The sequence below is a fragment of the Chrysemys picta genome, chromosome 5, assembly GCF_011386835.1.
Source record: "Chrysemys picta bellii isolate R12L10 chromosome 5, ASM1138683v2, whole genome shotgun sequence".
Classification (NCBI taxonomy): Eukaryota; Metazoa; Chordata; order Testudines; family Emydidae; genus Chrysemys; species Chrysemys picta.
In genome coordinates, this window is record NC_088795.1 from 59,826,052 (window position 1) to 59,842,645 (window position 16,594).

A 16,594-nucleotide genomic window follows, 5' to 3' on the forward strand; every position below is an offset into this window, starting at 1 on the left:
AGATTAATCGCATTACTTCTTGTTTTATCTTCAGTGGACAGGGAGACAATTGATCCCTGTCCTCCTTCTAACAGCCCTTCACAAATTTGAAGACTGTTATCAGGTCCCCCCCTCAGTCTTCTTTTCTCAAGACCAAACATGCCCAGTTTTTTAAAACTTTACTCATAAGTCAAGTTTTCTAAATCATTTATCATTTTTATTGTTCTCTGGACTCTCTCCATATCTTTGCTAAAGTGTAGTGACTCGAACTGGACACAGTACTTCAGCTGAGGCCTTCATCCATGCTGAATACAGAGTGACAACTACCTCCAGGGCCTTACATACAACACTCCTGTTAATATACCCCAGAATGTTGTTATTAGCCTTTTTTGCAACTGCCTCACATTACTAGGGTTACCATACGTCCGGATTTTCCCGGACATGTCCAGCTTTTTGGGCCTCAAATCCCCGTCTGGGGGGAAATCCCCAAAAGCCAGACATGTCCGGGAAAATAGGGAGGGAAGGCCTGTCGTGGGTGCTCGGCCGGGGACTGGCGGCCGGCGGGCGCGGGTACACGGCCAGGGGGCGCGGGTGCTCGGCCGGGGGGGGCGGGGCGCGGGTGCTCGGCCGGGGGGGGCGGGGCCGGCACCCCAGGCCCCGAGCCGAGCCGGGTGGGAGATGCCGGGGCCAGAGCCTCTGGGCCTGGGCCAGCCGGCCGGCCACCAGAGGGAGCCGCTCGGCCAGGTGGGCCGGACTAGGCCGCGCCGCACCCCGCCCCAGCCCCAGCTTACCTGCTGCCTCCCTGTTTCAGGCTTCCTGCGAACATTTGATTCGCGGGAAGCAGGGGAGGGGGAGGAGCAGGGGCGGAGCGTTCAGGCGAGGGGGCAGAGTTGGGGCGGGGAAGGGGTGGAGTTGGGGCGGGGCCAGGGCCCCATGGAGTGTCCTTTTTAAAAATTAAAATATGGTAACCCTAACATAACTGACTCATATTCAATTTGTGATCCACTAAAATCCCCCAGATCCTTTTCAATAGTACCACCACCTAACCAGTTATTCACCAGTTTGCAGTTGTGCATTTCATTTTCCTTCTTTAGATGTAGTGCTTAGCACTTATCTTTATAGAATTTCATCTTGTTGCATTCAGACCAATTCTCCACTTTGTCAAGGTCATTTTGAATGCTAATCCTGGCCTCCAAAGTGCTAGCTATCCCTCTCAGCTTGGTGTCATCTGCAAATTTTATAAGCATACTCTCCACTCTAAGTCATGAAAGAAAATACTGAATAGTACTGACCCTAGACTAACCCCACTTCAATAGAAACACCCTCTCAGTTTAACAAGTGAAGCATTGATAACTACTACTTGATAAGGGTTTTTCAACCAGTTGTACATCCAACTTATAGCAAGTTTTCAGACTTTTTTTCTGGCAACTCAGTTGAAGAAAATTGTTGATGCCCACAACCCAACAGAGCAGGGGATGAGGGGCTCGGGGTGTGGGAGGTGCTCAGGGCTGGGGCAGAGTGTTGGGGTGAGGGCTGTGGGGTGGGATTGAGGGTTTCAGAATGTGGGAGGGGGCTCTGGACTGGGGCAGGAGGTTGGGGTGCAGGAGGGGGTCAGGGCTCTGGGCTGGATGTGCAGGCTCTGGGCTGGGGCCAGGAATGAGGGCTTGGGGTGCAGGAGGGGGTTCAAGGTGGGGCAGCCCCATGGCCCCCCGCGTAGCAGCTGGACCTGCTGCTGGCCATTTCCGGAGTGCTGCACAGTGTCAGAAGAGGTAGGGACTAGCCTGCCTTAGCTGGGCAGCACCACCGACGGACTTTTAGCAGCCAGGTCAGCGGCACTGACCAGAGCCACCACGATGCAGTGCCTTGCATTCCGTGACCCAGTACTGGGTCGCAACCTGCAGTTTGAAAACCACTGCCTTATAGTAGTTTAATCTAGACCACATTTCCCTAATTGCTTATGAGAATGTAATGCGGGACTATGTCAAAAACTTGACTAAAATCAAGATGCATCATGTCTACTGCTTCCCCTCTATCCACTAGGCCAGTAATCCCATCAAAGAAGGAAATTAGGTTGGTATGTGTAGACAAAGCTTTGAGTGGGCACTACCAATCAACTGTGATCTGAGCAGTGACTCCAGTTTTACACTAGTACAAATGAGTGCAGAAACTGGCCCTACCTCTTTTTAAGAAATAAAATCTAATATATAATTCATAAGTAAAGCATTTGATAATTTTTTTGTCTTCAGAGTTTACTGGCTGATCTCATGAAGGCCTTACAGTCAACTTGGTGACACTTTGTTGTTTGTCTGTAACACGCTAACATTGGATTGGATGTGGCATTCAATCAATTCCAAAATTTCAGGGAATGTTTTAGGCATCTGTGGCCAGAATCCTTTTGATTTTTGGGGAAATCAGAAAATTAAAATAGGCAAAATGGGGCACACATGAAGCCCACGCCAGCTCTTTAGCACAGCCATAGCTTCAAGCTCTTTAGCACAGTCTCTGCAATTGTCTATAGATCAAAGAACTGGTTGATGGCATCAATTAACACCTTCCAACATAACTATACCCCTGCTCATCTCTGCTAATCCTCCCAATAGTTTAAATATTCACATGCTGAATTATTTGTTTCCCAGACAGAAAGATGAATAATAATGGGGGGGTGGGGGGGGAATGGCAGCCAATAGGGGTATGCACACAACCCCTGGCAAGCAATTGTTGGGAAATGAGGCTCTGATCGCTGCAACTCCAGTGAGGGATGCAAGGAATCCCTGGCATGTGCAATAAACTCATCCCTCTCTTATTTCTTCTTGTGTTTTACAGAGATGGTATCCTCTATAGTTCAGGTTTTAACAAGTTTTGCTGATTTTTGTCTCCTGTCCTCCCTCCACCCTTCAAATTTCTCACAAAATATGGCCCTGTGCAATTCTTTTGTCATATATATGTCTTGTGTGTGAGAGGATAATTTTTTGGCAAAACACGAGGTGAATTGGAGAAATAGTTTCTGACATGGGTTTAAAAATGGAGGAGGGGAAGTTACATTTTTAATTCTTTAATGTTACTTTGTGACACATCACTAAAATGGCTTAGCCTGGAAACTTCTAATTTGCTTCATTCCAATAAGAACTAGGGATCTTCAGGTGTTCCTAAGAGATTTTCAGGAGTTCATACCCTGTTTCCCCGAAAATAAGACAGTGTCTTATATTAATTTTTGCTCCCAAAGATGCGCTAGGTCTTATTTTCAGGGGATGTCTTATTTTTCAATGAAGAAGAATACGGTACACATTTTTTTGCCTTATTATCGGGGAGGTCTTATTATCGGGGGGATGCCTTATATTACAACGAGAGGCAAAACTGTAAGTAGGCCTTATTTTCGGAGGATGTCTTATTTTCGGGGAAACAGGGTAGTCCCATTTTCAAAAACGAGTCAGGCACTTAGGCACTTAAGTCCCATTGAATTTCAATGAGATATAGGCTCCTAAATCACTTAGGAACTTTTGAAATTTTTCACCCTTGTGTATAGAATTATGTTTTGAAGTATTTATTGTTGGAGTTACTCATCTCAGAAATAGACAATATATCATATTATGTGAAAGCTTCATCAGGCTTCTGAAAACTTTGTAAAGCTTTTTAAAGATCAGATCAATTTTTTGTAAAGTTGCTTTGAAGTTTCTACACCTTGAATAGATTCCTGCAGTGCTTTATAAGCTATTCCTGAGGATGACTAAAGTGATTTACACTGTTTTGATACCTCATAAAAGCAGAGATTTCATCTTTCAAATACAATAATGTGTATCAAGAAAATAAAAGATTACCCTATGAAATGTACGTAACAAAGCTTGTTTTTAAGCGACACCATCACCCAAAGTTTTATTCAGAGTACAAAAATCATACATTTGTAAAAACATGTGAGACACTTTGCATTGGTATTACCTGAAAGCACATTTTTAATCTGATCAGATGCTTCTTGGTAGTGTATCACCAGGCATGGGCAACCTTAATTCTGGATTTCTAACTTCCAAGTGCTTCACTTTGCAACTTTAATAACATTCTTTTAAAAGTGTGTGTGTGTGTGTGTAATGTAATTCCTTAGGGTTTTAAAACAGAAAAACAGTAAAAACAAATTCTACGGTAGCAACCTCCCCATTATGCATCACCACTAGGATTTGAGTTCTGAACCTTCAGTACAGCTCAGGGTACAGGGCTAAGTACATTTGCTGGCAGCAGGAAGAGGCTATTATCCAAAGGGAGAAACAGGCTGCTGGAATCATATGCTGGGTTTAGGGCAGGGGTGGGCAAACTACGGCCCGGGGGCCACCTCCGGGCCTTCAGATGTTTTAATCCGGCCCTCAAGCTCCTGCCAGGGAGCGAGGTCTGGGGCTTGCCCCGCTCCACATGTGCTGGGGCTCCGCACAACTCCCGGAAGCAGCGGCATGTCCCCCCTCTGGCTCCTACACGTAGGGGCAGCCAGGGGGCTCTGCACTCTGTCCCAAAAGCTGCCCCCACAGCTCCCATTGGCTGGGAACCTTAGGCAATGGAAGCTGCAGGGGCAGTGCCTGCGAACGGGGCAGTGCACTGAGCCACCTGGCCACACTTCTGCATAGCAGCGGGAGGGAGGACATGCTGCTGCTTCCAGGAACTGCTTGAGGTAAGTGCCACCTGGAGCCTGCACCCTGATCCCCTCCTGTGCCCCAACCCCCTGCCCCAGCCCTGATCCCCCTCCCACTCTCCGAACCTCTTGGTCCCAGTCCAGAGCACCTTTCTGCACCCCCAACCCCTCATCCTCAGCCTCACCCCAGAGCCTGCACCCCCAGCCGGAGCCTGCACTCCCTCCCACATCCCAACCCCAAATTTTGTGAGCATTCATGGCCCGCCATACAATTTCCATAGCCAGATGTGGCCCTCGGGCCAAAAAGTTTGCCCACCCCTGGTCTAGGGTGTGGTATGGGGAGCCTGGGCTGTTTCTCCCTCTTTCTTTTTCCCCTTCAGGAGATAGATAGAGCTCCTTCCCCATGTGGTGCCCCTAGAGAATAGAGTAGGGGCCAGTGGGCCCCTGTGCTGATTCTAAAGGGGTATAGTGTGTGGAGGCTGGCCTGGCTGTCTCTCACCTTATCCTGGAAAGGCTGCCTAGTCCCCAGGGTTTGCAGCATTGCCATACTGGTCGTAGTGTGGGTCCACCCTTATATTAGAATGTTCAATTATCTGACAATACAAGGTACAGAATTCAAAAAGCCGTCTGCGAACACTGACATGTTAGAGATTCTCAAATATCTTTTCTGATGCAAAGTGTTAGGCAACCTAAATATAGGATTTTGGTACCAACTCCCGCTATAATATACATAATATGTTGCCAGGTATGTGCCTTTGCCTAAGCTGTGCACCTGCTGCAAGAACTGTGCTGGGAATTACACAATAGATGCCCCCCATACATAGGTACAGAATAAGTGGTGTGTGGATGCATTTTATTCATTTACTTTGGCAAAGTTTATTAGTGTGGACACAATAAAAAAGCTTTAAGAACAAAATAGTACTAGAAACACTAAGCTGCAATGCTTAACCTTGAAATGATGCAATATTGTAATGTAGACAGAACTGATCTGCAGCTAGGGTGACCAGATGTCCTGATTTTATAGGGACAGTCCCAATTTTTGAGTCCTTTTCTTATATAGGCTCCTATTACACCCTACCCCAATTTTTCACACTTGCTGTCTGGTCACCCTACCTGCAGCGCTGTCATTTTGGGGGTTATTGTCATTCATGGACAGAGCGCTAAACCAGAGCAAGGTGCTGGGCATGAGACAGGCTCAAATTTTCATTGTTTCCTCTTTCTATTTACACCATATGTAGAAGAACAATGAGGAGTCCAGTGGCACCTTAAAGACTAACAGATTTATTTGGGCATAAGCTTTCATGCAGGGCTTTGGAGCGGAGCCCGGAGCTGGAGTGTGGAGCAGCTCCGGAGCAGTGGAGCTGCAGGTTTTTGCCTGGAGCTGGAGCGAAGCGAAGCACAGCTCCAAAGCCATGCTTTCGTGGGTAAAAACCCACTTCTTCAGATGCATGGAGTGAGAATTACAGATACAGGCATAAATATAAGGGCATAAAGGCCAGGTACAGAAATTTACCCATGAAAGCTTATGTCCAAATAAATCTGTTAGTCTTTAAGGTGCCACCGGACTCCTCGTTGTTTTTGTACCCCTCTGATACTTGGCATATGTAGACGCTTACCTACATTTTTTTTAAAAGGTGGTTGTAGTTCATTGTTTAGCTCTTTGACAAGCTATAAAATATGCACTTCTCATGATAACTGGAAGATCTCTAATGATCAGCAAGCACTTGGAACTGCCTCAAGGATAAATATTCACCCAAAGAGCTTAATGCATTACTGGGCAGATGCATTCTTTTCATCTTTTCACAACACTGTATCTCCTGCTGAAGAGAAGGAAATGTGTTACTTCCAAGTTACGAAATTTAAAGACTGCTTTTTGCTTAGGAGCTTCCAATACTGCTTAGTGACTGTTAAAATTGACAGACTGGTGTCATTTTATGCTTTTGTCAATTTACTCCTGGAATTTTACAATCCCTTACAGAGTTTGAATAGGCAAAATAATTGCCTGCTTATCTAATTGTTTACTCACTTTGGGAGCATTCCTTTTTTCACCTGGATTATAACAGCCAGTGATGATATTGTGGTGGGCCACAAATACAGCTGCTGTGATAAAGTGCTGGTCAACAGCAGCTGAGCCAATTAGTTGCCCCAGAGCACACCTGACTACACAACGGCTCCCAGTTGATAGACAGGAATGGGCTGGCAGGAGTTAAAAGCCACTCATTAATTCATTAGCCCAGCTGGTACAAGAGGCACTGGAAGGAAGTATGAGAGAGAGTGAGGTATACTTGTAGAGCCAGAGTCATAAAAGGCCTCTTGCCTCAGGTGCTGAAGGCTCCATGTTACTGCTGGGATGAGGCTACATAGTCTGTGAAAGTGGTGGCAAAGAGCACTAAAATAAATTGCATGAGGTGTTTTACCAGAAGGTAGTCTCCAATTGTGGGCTAGAAAGTAGGTAGGGGTGAGTCCACCCTGCCACAGCATCCAAATAAAATACTTCTCTCCCTCAAGAGATCACAGAAATACATAGTGGGTAGCTATTTGAATAGCCTATTTGAATAGCCTCTTCAGCGTTTGTGAAGCTGGAGTCTCAAATCACCTAGCCAGTCGAATAAACATACCTTAACAAGGGAAGGTTTTTATACTTAAAGGATTTTCTAACAAGCATTGATTGTGTGTGAAGTTAGTCCATTAACGAGGTTTTCTAAGATGAAATGGAACTGTATTCTGCCCAATAGCCAAATGAGAACAAAAGATGCTGAGCCTTTAGGTAACAGAATGGTTTGTCATTCATATTGTATTTTTCCTTAGGCACTCAGGACCCAGGATGCCCCGTGACCCCCTCCGCCTTCCCACAACTCTTAGCGGCAGAAGAGGAAGAGATGCTCTGTCGGATAGATGCCCAGAGTGCCAAATACCGCTGCAAGGGCCGCAAGTGTGAACACGCTATTGCGCAGGCAGCTGACAGTGTAAACACACAACAGTGGTTTCCCTTCAGCGCTCTCTGAGCGGTGCTGTACCTGCCAGCGCTGTAACTCTGCCAGTGAAGACAAATCCAGAGACTGGGTTATATTGGAAACTGTTAAGGCCTCTCACACTTTATTTTAAACCTTACTCTAAATTACCAAAGCTTCTAGGATCTAAGGATACTCTGAAACGGATCTGGTTAGAGGTGCAGAAAAGTGAATTGTTTAATGATATTGGTCTACCCAAAAATTGCTGAGATATGAGCCAGCTCAGCTCCATTAGCCTTAAACACATGCCAAAATATTAAGTTCTACAGTCACAAACTAATATTTCAAAATAAGAAGAAACTAAAAGTGATCCCATTTCAATATAGGGACACAGATAGCACATGATAAATTTTGAGTTTGCCTTCTTAAAACAACTAAAACCACTTTAATATTAGCACAAAAGGCCCTCCTAAAATTCAAAACAAATGTTATTCTCGGAGCAACAAAACTAATTAAGTGGCTTTTTTTGCATGTTTCTCTATGTAAAAAGGGAAAGAATGGATTACCTAAATATATAATTGCATCATCTATCACCGTGTAAACTTATTTTTGTTTTGTTTTTAAAAAGCATACAAGTTGAAAATTTATTCAGTGTTAATCTATACAAATTACTGTATGCCCCAAACTCAGTTAATAGGACACAGAGTAGAGATAGGTAAAACATTAATAACATATGCTAATAAAATTATTTGGGTTTACTTTAACCCAAAATAGAACTGCAAAAGCACACAAATTGGAAAAGACTGAACAGTTGACAGGAACCTGTGAAACCACCAATTTTCACAAAGGGAACAGTTGTGAGTGGAGCTGGTAGAAAAATCTGACAAAACCTTTTTCTGTCAAAAAACACTGTTTTCTTGAAACTGAACTGTTTCACAGAAATATATCTATCAACAGGATGGGTGAGAGAGAGACCCTCAAAATAGCCAACAGCTTAGTGATTAGGGATCTGATTCAGACAGGGCAGGGACTTGAAACTGGGTCTTCCATACTCCAGATGAGTGTCCTAACCGGACTATTCTGAGGTGGTTCTCTCTCTGATGTGGAATTCAAACAAATTATGAAATGTTTAAATTTTTCACAAATCAGAATTCTTCTTTTCCAGTCAACCCTAGTTCAGAGTTCTTGTGGTCATTAAAGATCCTATAATAGGAGTATTAATCCCAATAGGCAGGCCAAATTCCAAGGCAGCTAACAGCATTGCATACAAGCTGGATGGATAGCATAGAATGTGCCAAATCACCTGATAATCATGTTTAAAAGACGCATTCTAGCCTAAGTAAGAACCTAGGGTAGAACATGGTTTTTAAACAGGTTTAAACCAATTCTAAACAAGAGTACATATCTCAAGCCCTGCCTATATATACACACGTAAGTTACAGAGGTTTAACTAAATCAATTAATCAAACAGGCACAAACCCCTCATGTAGGCACTTTTAAATTGTTTTACACCTGGTTTATATCAATTTTGCTTACATTGTAAAGGCAGGTGTAAGCCAGTTTAAGAGCATTCAACATTCAGGGTTTGCACCAGGGTTTATCTATATTGATTTAAAAAAAAAAAGCTGGTGCAACTTTAGGCCTTAGTTCTCAATGTGGTATAGACCATCACCCTACTGTCTGATCTAAAAGGCACCAGTGCTTCTTTGACTAGACACCCACATACAAATCTGCAGCAGTTTAAAAGTGTTTTTGTTACACCATTGTAAGTTTGTATGTAGACAAGGTCACTTGTGAAAATCATCATTTATCAGCCCTGCAAGATGGGAATAGAACAGTGAGTGGCTGCTCTCTAAAAGCAGGTGGGAGTGAAGTGAGAAATCTTGGTTTACAGACCTCACTGCGCATTATTTCACTACTTTACTACATCAGCATCAATTACTTCAGACCCATTTAAAGTTTTAGTGATGATGGTAGGAGTAAAGGAGAGGGGCTGGTAACTAGAATTACTGATAAACTAACAATAGTAATATCAGTAGGTTTTAGACCTTTCCTTACCTAACTCACACACATTATATGCCCCTTTACAGCAGCCAGGAGGAAAGAGAGGAAAATGCTCCTTTGTTTCCATCAGCCAAATGGAGTTTGAAGAAGGCTTCACATTATCAGCTACGTGCTAGCTGGATGGTACAAAAGATGGAGCCTCCTACCAAGTACAGAAATAGCATCTTAGTGAGAATTCCAACTTTACCATTAGCTTGGGAGTCAGGGCATAGGCTTAGCTTTCACCTTTAGTTCTCTGGCTATTAGGTATCTGCTCAATTTTCCATGCCCTATGTATGATAGGGTGTCAAGAGCAAGTAAGCATCTGGAAGAGGCAAAGTGTGTTTCACTGTGTAGATATAGGTGGGTAGGAAAGAAATTGATTGGATAAGTTAGACCGTGTCTCCGTTACAGAGACTATACAGGCATAGCTATGTTGGTGTAGCTATACCAGCATACCTCTGTAGTGTAAATGCAGCCTACACTGATGGAAAGGGTTTTTCCTTCAGTGCAGGAACACCACCTCCCTGAATGATATTAACTATGTTGACAGAAGCATTCTTCCATTGACGTAACTGCATCTACACTAGGTTGGCATAGCTATCACAGTCAGGGAATGGATTTTTCACACTCTTGAGCAACATAAATATTTGTTAGGTCAGCATAGCTAAGTATAGGTCAAGCCACAAAAGAGTAGCAGTGTAAAAGAGAATTGGGGAGGAACTGAGAGGTTAGAAATGTAGGGGAGTAGATGGACCACACAATGGAAGGAAAGGAATAGAAGAGAAAATAACAGACGCTGAAAACAATATAGGGGGAAAAAATGTATAACTGAGGTTGTAAGAAAGCAGTGAATTTTTTGGTTCAAATGTTGCAGCCATAGTTTGCTAAAGTTATAGTTTTGGTGTGGGCCTATTGTGCTAGGCAGTGGCATCATATACAGACACAAAGAGAAAGGCACTGCATGAGGAAGAGATAAGAACCAGCTTTGTCAGCTCCCCCCACACTGAGGTCTCTCCCATGTTGGGGAAATCCCCAACAGGGAACTCATAAGTGATCCAAAGTGAGCAGATTGGGGCACAAAATCTGCTCCACTATTTCAAGAGTTTTCTGGCTGATAAGACTGATGACATACACAAAACACATCAATGGGGTGCTACTTTGTCCTCATTGCAGTTAAAATGCAATTTATTTATAAGAGATGCAAGAAGGTGCCCCCTACAATGGCACGTGTAGTATATTCCAAGTTCAGATGTGAAGGTCAATGGTGCACAGACAGCAAAGTCACCAACACTGAACTATATTGGCTTTTGCTCCATTAGAACTAAAGAAAAATATTGTTAGCCAAATTGAAAAGAATAAATCACTGTGCCCAATCCTATGAGATCTCTTCACAGGAAACTCCCAGTGACTTCACTGCTCAGTACTACCGAGTTACAGGGGGGGGGGGGGGGGGGGGGTGGGGGGGAAGGAATATTGGATATACCAAGGTACAGACTTAGCTAGTCCAGAAAACACACTTCAACAAGTGCCATCACCCTACTAGTTACTGATTTTTGACAGCTCATAAATTCTCTTGAAATTTAGGGAGTGTCTGCATCATTTGTAGCTACCCAACTGCCCCCTAAAGAAGTTAAAATGAATTCAGGCTGACCACAGTAAGTTAGCTTAGACATTAAATGTAGTTCGAAGTATGAGATTTCGAATACATTAGATTATAGAGGCTGTCTCATGATCCTCATACTCTATTATTGGCCAAATGGAGCTCATTGCAGGACTAGATTTTTTTTTCCCCCTCATAGAATATTCATTATTAGAGATAGCCAGGAAACAGACTTTCAGGCTTGCAAAAAACATCAAGTCTCAGGGGAAAAAAAATTGTCCTGAACCAGGATGAACCTCCAAAAACAAAAATGTTCACAGACCTGGAAGTTTGCAAGATTTCATTTTAGAATCACCATTCTAGAATCTGCCTGGCTTCTGCTGAATATTCATCAAAATCGATAAGTTCCAATGGGAAGTGTTGATCTGACAAATCAGCATTTTCCAAAATTTCCAACTGTTCACTATCTTTTCCTGCCCTCTCAACAGTACACTTATTATAAGACTTGCTTGGTATTGCAAAGAAGAGATTGTCCCTTTTCTCCATAGCATGTAACGTGGGTAACGCAGTGTAAGATGTATAGTTTTATGGTAACATATTACTTGTCGCTTGGTTACCCTTTTAAGGCCCGATCCTGCAAACACAATGGGACAACTCATGAAAGTACATGTCCTCACAGGTACAAGTGTTTACTGGGTCAGACCCTTAGGAAGAATAACTGTGCTTTTACCTTTCATACCAGTTCTTTATTTCCACACACACGCCTCTCCTTTTCTCTTCCATTTTTATGTATTTAACTTCTTAAAATCCACGTCTCTAGGTTCTCAACACTACTTATAAGTGAACCACACTGGGACTGAGGTAGTGCTCATTCACAAATCTGTATTTCCATGTATGAACTGAATTTTTATTTTATAACTGTGGCCTATGCATATCCATCACATTTGATGTTGCAGACCACAAGTTGCCTATACTGCTTTCAACAAAATGTAAAGTTTCAAATTAATAGATACAGCATAACTCACTACCCTATTTCTCAATTTAAAATATTCCCATTGTTTGTTTCACCCTTACTTCCATGATTATTTCCATCATTAGACCTTTTGCCTGTAAGGCGCAGTTAATTTTTTAATCCAAAAAAATATAAATTGGGAGGTGGGAGGAGAAGAAAACTCTCTATATACAGCTCAAGTGATTTTCTTAAACACATCTTTAAAAATACTGGGCCTCAGGATATGTCTAGACTTCTCCCAGCATAACTATGTCCCTGACCAACACAGCTGTACCAGCAGAAGTCCGTAGTGTAAACACAGCTATATTGGCAAAGCTGTGCTTTTATCAGTATAACTTACTTCATTTGTAGGCAGTGGTTTTACTATGCCGGCATTTTTCTTACTTTGCCTATGCTGTCTTATCGATGGAAATACTTTCTGTTGTTTTGTAAGTATACAAACTGCAGCTTTGCCAGGATAGCTGCACCCACACTAGGAATACTTTGCTGGCATAGTATAAGGCAGTGATACTCAGACCTCAGGGTTCAGGAGACAAATTAGCGATCAACATTACCCAAAAGAGCCACAGTGGTGTGAATAACAGGGGAAATATTTAGTTTTTATATATTATTCTCACAGCAAGTACATTAATAACTTAGTGCAAGTTGATAACTTAACTGGTTGATAACACAGTAAAAGCATCCTGATTAATTAATAACAGATTTATTAATAATTAAATCAGAGTGTTTTAATATCATGTGCTGCAAAGAGCAGGAGACATATTAAAGAGCCACTTGCGGCTTGAGAGCCACAGTCTGAGTATCACTGATCCAAGGTATTTCTGTAGCGGTAAACTGCTCCTAGTGTAGACACGGCCTGAGTCTTCATTCACTGCAATGCATGTAGTCATTTCCACTAGTACAATGTAGGTTCAGCACACCACTAAAAACAGACAGTAGCAATTTACACTCCCTTTGCACCAGTATAAGCAACTATACAAAGTACAAGGCAACAGAGAATTCAGCCTTTTATTTTTTGTATAATCATTTTATACCTTAAAGTGAACTCTGGGATCAAATTTAGTTCCAGAATGAGAAAACACACACAATTTCACAAAATCTAAGATCAACATAAATGTTTTCTACTAGTTTAAAAAAAAATCCAATGGAAAGAGTTTTAAAATATACATAATTATTCCTTCTACAAAGAATGACTTGCTGGATCAAGGCCTAAAAACTGTTTATAGCTGGTTTTGTCAAGTGAAAATGACTAGACAGTTTCCATTGTCTACACTGAGAGAAATGCAGAAAGTAAACAAACATAATAAAGTAAACACTGATTTTAAAAGTTCTTTCAATTTTAATAAAAAAAATTAGAAACAAAGGTAACATTTTTGTTTAGCTGGTTTTTAAAGATATGTTTCTTAATGTGATATTACCCCTGGAACTGGGCTTTTAGGAAGCTGTTTCAGCACAAAGTGGATTGTATATGAACAGAAGAGACAAATAATACAGCAGCCGCCTCAAGGACTAGCAAAAGTTGCTCATCACAAGTGATCTTTAAGTAATGATTGAATTAGAAGCTACAGGGATACTTTATAACAGGGCTGTGTTGGCTCCCTTGGCCCACCATATGAAATAAAAACGTATCCTTGTCTTCAAGGATCTACATAAATCCATTGTAGCCTAATCATTGTCCCCTTGTCTCATCACATTCTCTCAACCTTTCTCCTCAGCCTTCCAAATAAGTCATCCCACTTGTCTTTTTCTTCCACACCACCAACTTCTAATTCCTGTTTGCCAAGCCCTGTTGTCATGCAAATCTCTTCTTAAATCACCTCCTAAAGGTGCCTTACGCTGATGTAGTTTGTTCCCCTTCCCATATAGGAATAAACTATACTGATATAAACACATTTATACTGGTATAACTATCTACATTAGTTAAAGTGATAAAGCTTTTATGTATAGAGAAAGCCTACAACTCATTTCTCCTGTGATGCCTACAAGAAGTGAGTCAATAAAAAAGTTCCCTCACCTGAGTCTCCCAATGCATCCCATCTTCTCTGGGACTGTAAACTCTGCAGGGCACGGGCTGTTTGTAATGTTGTATCTGGTACAGCATTAAGCACATGGTTGACACTTAGGCCTCCAACCCCAGGCTGGCAGACCCTTGCGCCCCTGGGGAGTTCCACTGCACAACAAGCAGCAGAATCCAGGGCTTCACACTGGCAACAAGCAATGTGGCGTATGCTTGTTAGGGTGGTGATCCTTAGGGCATTTTAAGTATTGATCAATACAATTTATATTTAACCATCCAACTTAGGCAAACAGCACTCTGGGAGTTAAGCTGTTGGAAGCTGGACATTGCACCTTCTATTTTAATATTAATGACTATCCTTTGATTCATCAAGGAGATAAGCATTCAGTTGAGCCTATCAAGTTAACAACAATTAAGTGACTGTACCTTGCCCTGACTCCCCTTCCTGCTCTCCTCCACCCCTTTAAAAAAAAACCTCCATTTCCAGGTAGGATTTTAAACATAACTTTAAGGAAAAAATCCCATTTGTTAAGTAACGGTCAAACACAGATTAACACATTAATCTACTTAAACTGACCCCCCCCCCCTTGTTATTAGCGAACATAGCCCCACTCGTATCGTGTGCACCACTCGCTAGTGAGAGCGGTACATGGACTGAACTGCACTCCGGGGGTTCATGGCTTTGCCCCCGCATTCAACTGAAAACCTCCTGCTTACCTGCTGCAGAGTTCAGGTTCCGCCTTCTGTGCCTTCTGCCGAACTCCCTCAGCTCCTCTTCCTCGTCCTCCAGCCTCCAGGCTTCAGCCATCAGCGAAGGGTGCAGGAGGGGGCATTTAGAAAGCAGGCACCCCCATGCCCAAGCGCAGAGAGAGCGCGACCGGGGGGTTCTTTGTCTCGCTCAGTGAGTGAGCAGCGAACGCCCCAGCGCGGGGGGGGGGGGACACACTGCGGTCCGCGGGGCAGAGCTGCCCTTTCGAGCCGCCCCACTCTGCACCTGCACCTCTTCTCTCGTCTGTCCCGGCAGCCGGCAACTCCCTGCAAATCTCTCGCCTTTTCACTCCGCCTCCCTCTTCTCTGAAGTTTAAGCCTAGGCGTGGAGGATCCTCTTTGGGCCTTTTCCTCTCCTCCCTTCCCCAGCAAGGCTCAGCCGGACGCAGGTTGGGAGGAGAGAGAGGCGCGCCCACACAGCCAGGTTGGGGAGGGGAGGGAAGGGAAAGTTAAAGGAAAATGAAAGAAGGTGGCGTTTGCTTTTCCTGCCCATTCACAATATTCCGGTGTCAACAGGAAACTCCACTGCTGCCCGACACTAAAACAAAAGGAGGAGGGGGAGGTACCTGGAGCAGAAAGCAGCAATCAGGGCTGCAGCATGCAAGAGAGGGAGCGAGCCTCAGCTGGGGAGGAAGATGGACTCGCACTTGCAAGGCTGGAGTAGCTGAAAACTTTTATTTAGGGAAAAGGGATTTTTTTCCTTCTGTATCCACGTATCTCCAGGGCAGTCTCTCAAGCTGGTAGCATTTTGAAGGAGGGAGAGTTCTAAACAGTGCAGCATTGAGTGAGATTTTAAAGGTCCCTTCAAGAATGCAGCACATTCTTTCTCACCAGTGGGAAAGACCTTTAAAAACTGCTTTAAATAATCCAAAACAAGAGCCTCTGTTCAAATGAGACTTGGCTGATTTATGACTCCAGTCCCATTGTTGAAGCATTGTTGAAACTGCATGCTGAGTTATACCCAGTACAAGCCCACTGAGCCATGTGTGGCAACCAGGGGTGTAAATCAGGGCAGAAAATAAGAAACTGGTGCCTGGTACCTACCTGTTTTAAAGGGTTAGTTTTATTTGCTATGATGAGCACAACAGCTCAGAAAAAACATTTGCACTTTATGATTAAGGTGAATTAAGTGGTAAAGGTTCTCACTGTGAAAAGTTAAAACCTACTCTTCTTATTAGCATATGCACAATGTGCCTCAGGTGGACACCAGGCTTCATTCATCACTGAATTTGGTCTGCTGGCTGTGAAAAAAGTTGGCAGTGCTTAGGTACCAATATGATAGGCACCTTAGAAATATCCAAATTATAGAGTCTTTGGCTTCAGATTGTTATTATAGGCAGAACAAGTAGTGCTGCCTATAATTAAGGTTGCCTGACACAGGATGGATGGTGCTCTGGGGATGAACCAGGGTTATGTAGTGAAGGAGTCTAGATCTATAGGACCCCTGCCTCCTTCATTACAGACATTGGTAGGTGTGTAGTTAATAAGGCAAGGAGCTGCAGAGAAAAAAGGATGGTCTTGTGGCTTAGGCAGTTTAATGCCCTTCAGATAACTAGACTCTCTCCCTGACTTTTCCATAGAGTTCCCGCGTGATGCTTGGGAAATAATTAAA

At 43.2% G+C, this 16,594-nt stretch overlaps 1 protein-coding gene across 9 annotated transcripts in view; it reads right to left on the reverse strand.

Moving 5' to 3' along the window:
- Nucleotides 1–15,496, reverse strand: part of SH3D19 (SH3 domain containing 19) — a 140,562-nt gene extending 125,066 nt beyond the window's left edge. For 4 of the 9 annotated variants that reach the window (XM_065597810.1, XM_065597801.1, XM_065597800.1 and 1 more), the window contains exon 1: nucleotides 14,932–15,151. In XM_065597810.1, the coding sequence (XP_065453882.1) occupies nucleotides 14,932–15,022 (91 nt within the window). In that variant the 5' untranslated portion in view covers nucleotides 15,023–15,151. Of the gene's footprint in view, nucleotides 1–14,931 lie in introns of all 9 variants that reach the window. The other 5 variants (XM_065597811.1, XM_065597806.1, XM_065597804.1 and 2 more) reach the window with 2 other exon arrangements.
- Nucleotides 15,497–16,594: the final 1,098 nt, after the last annotated feature.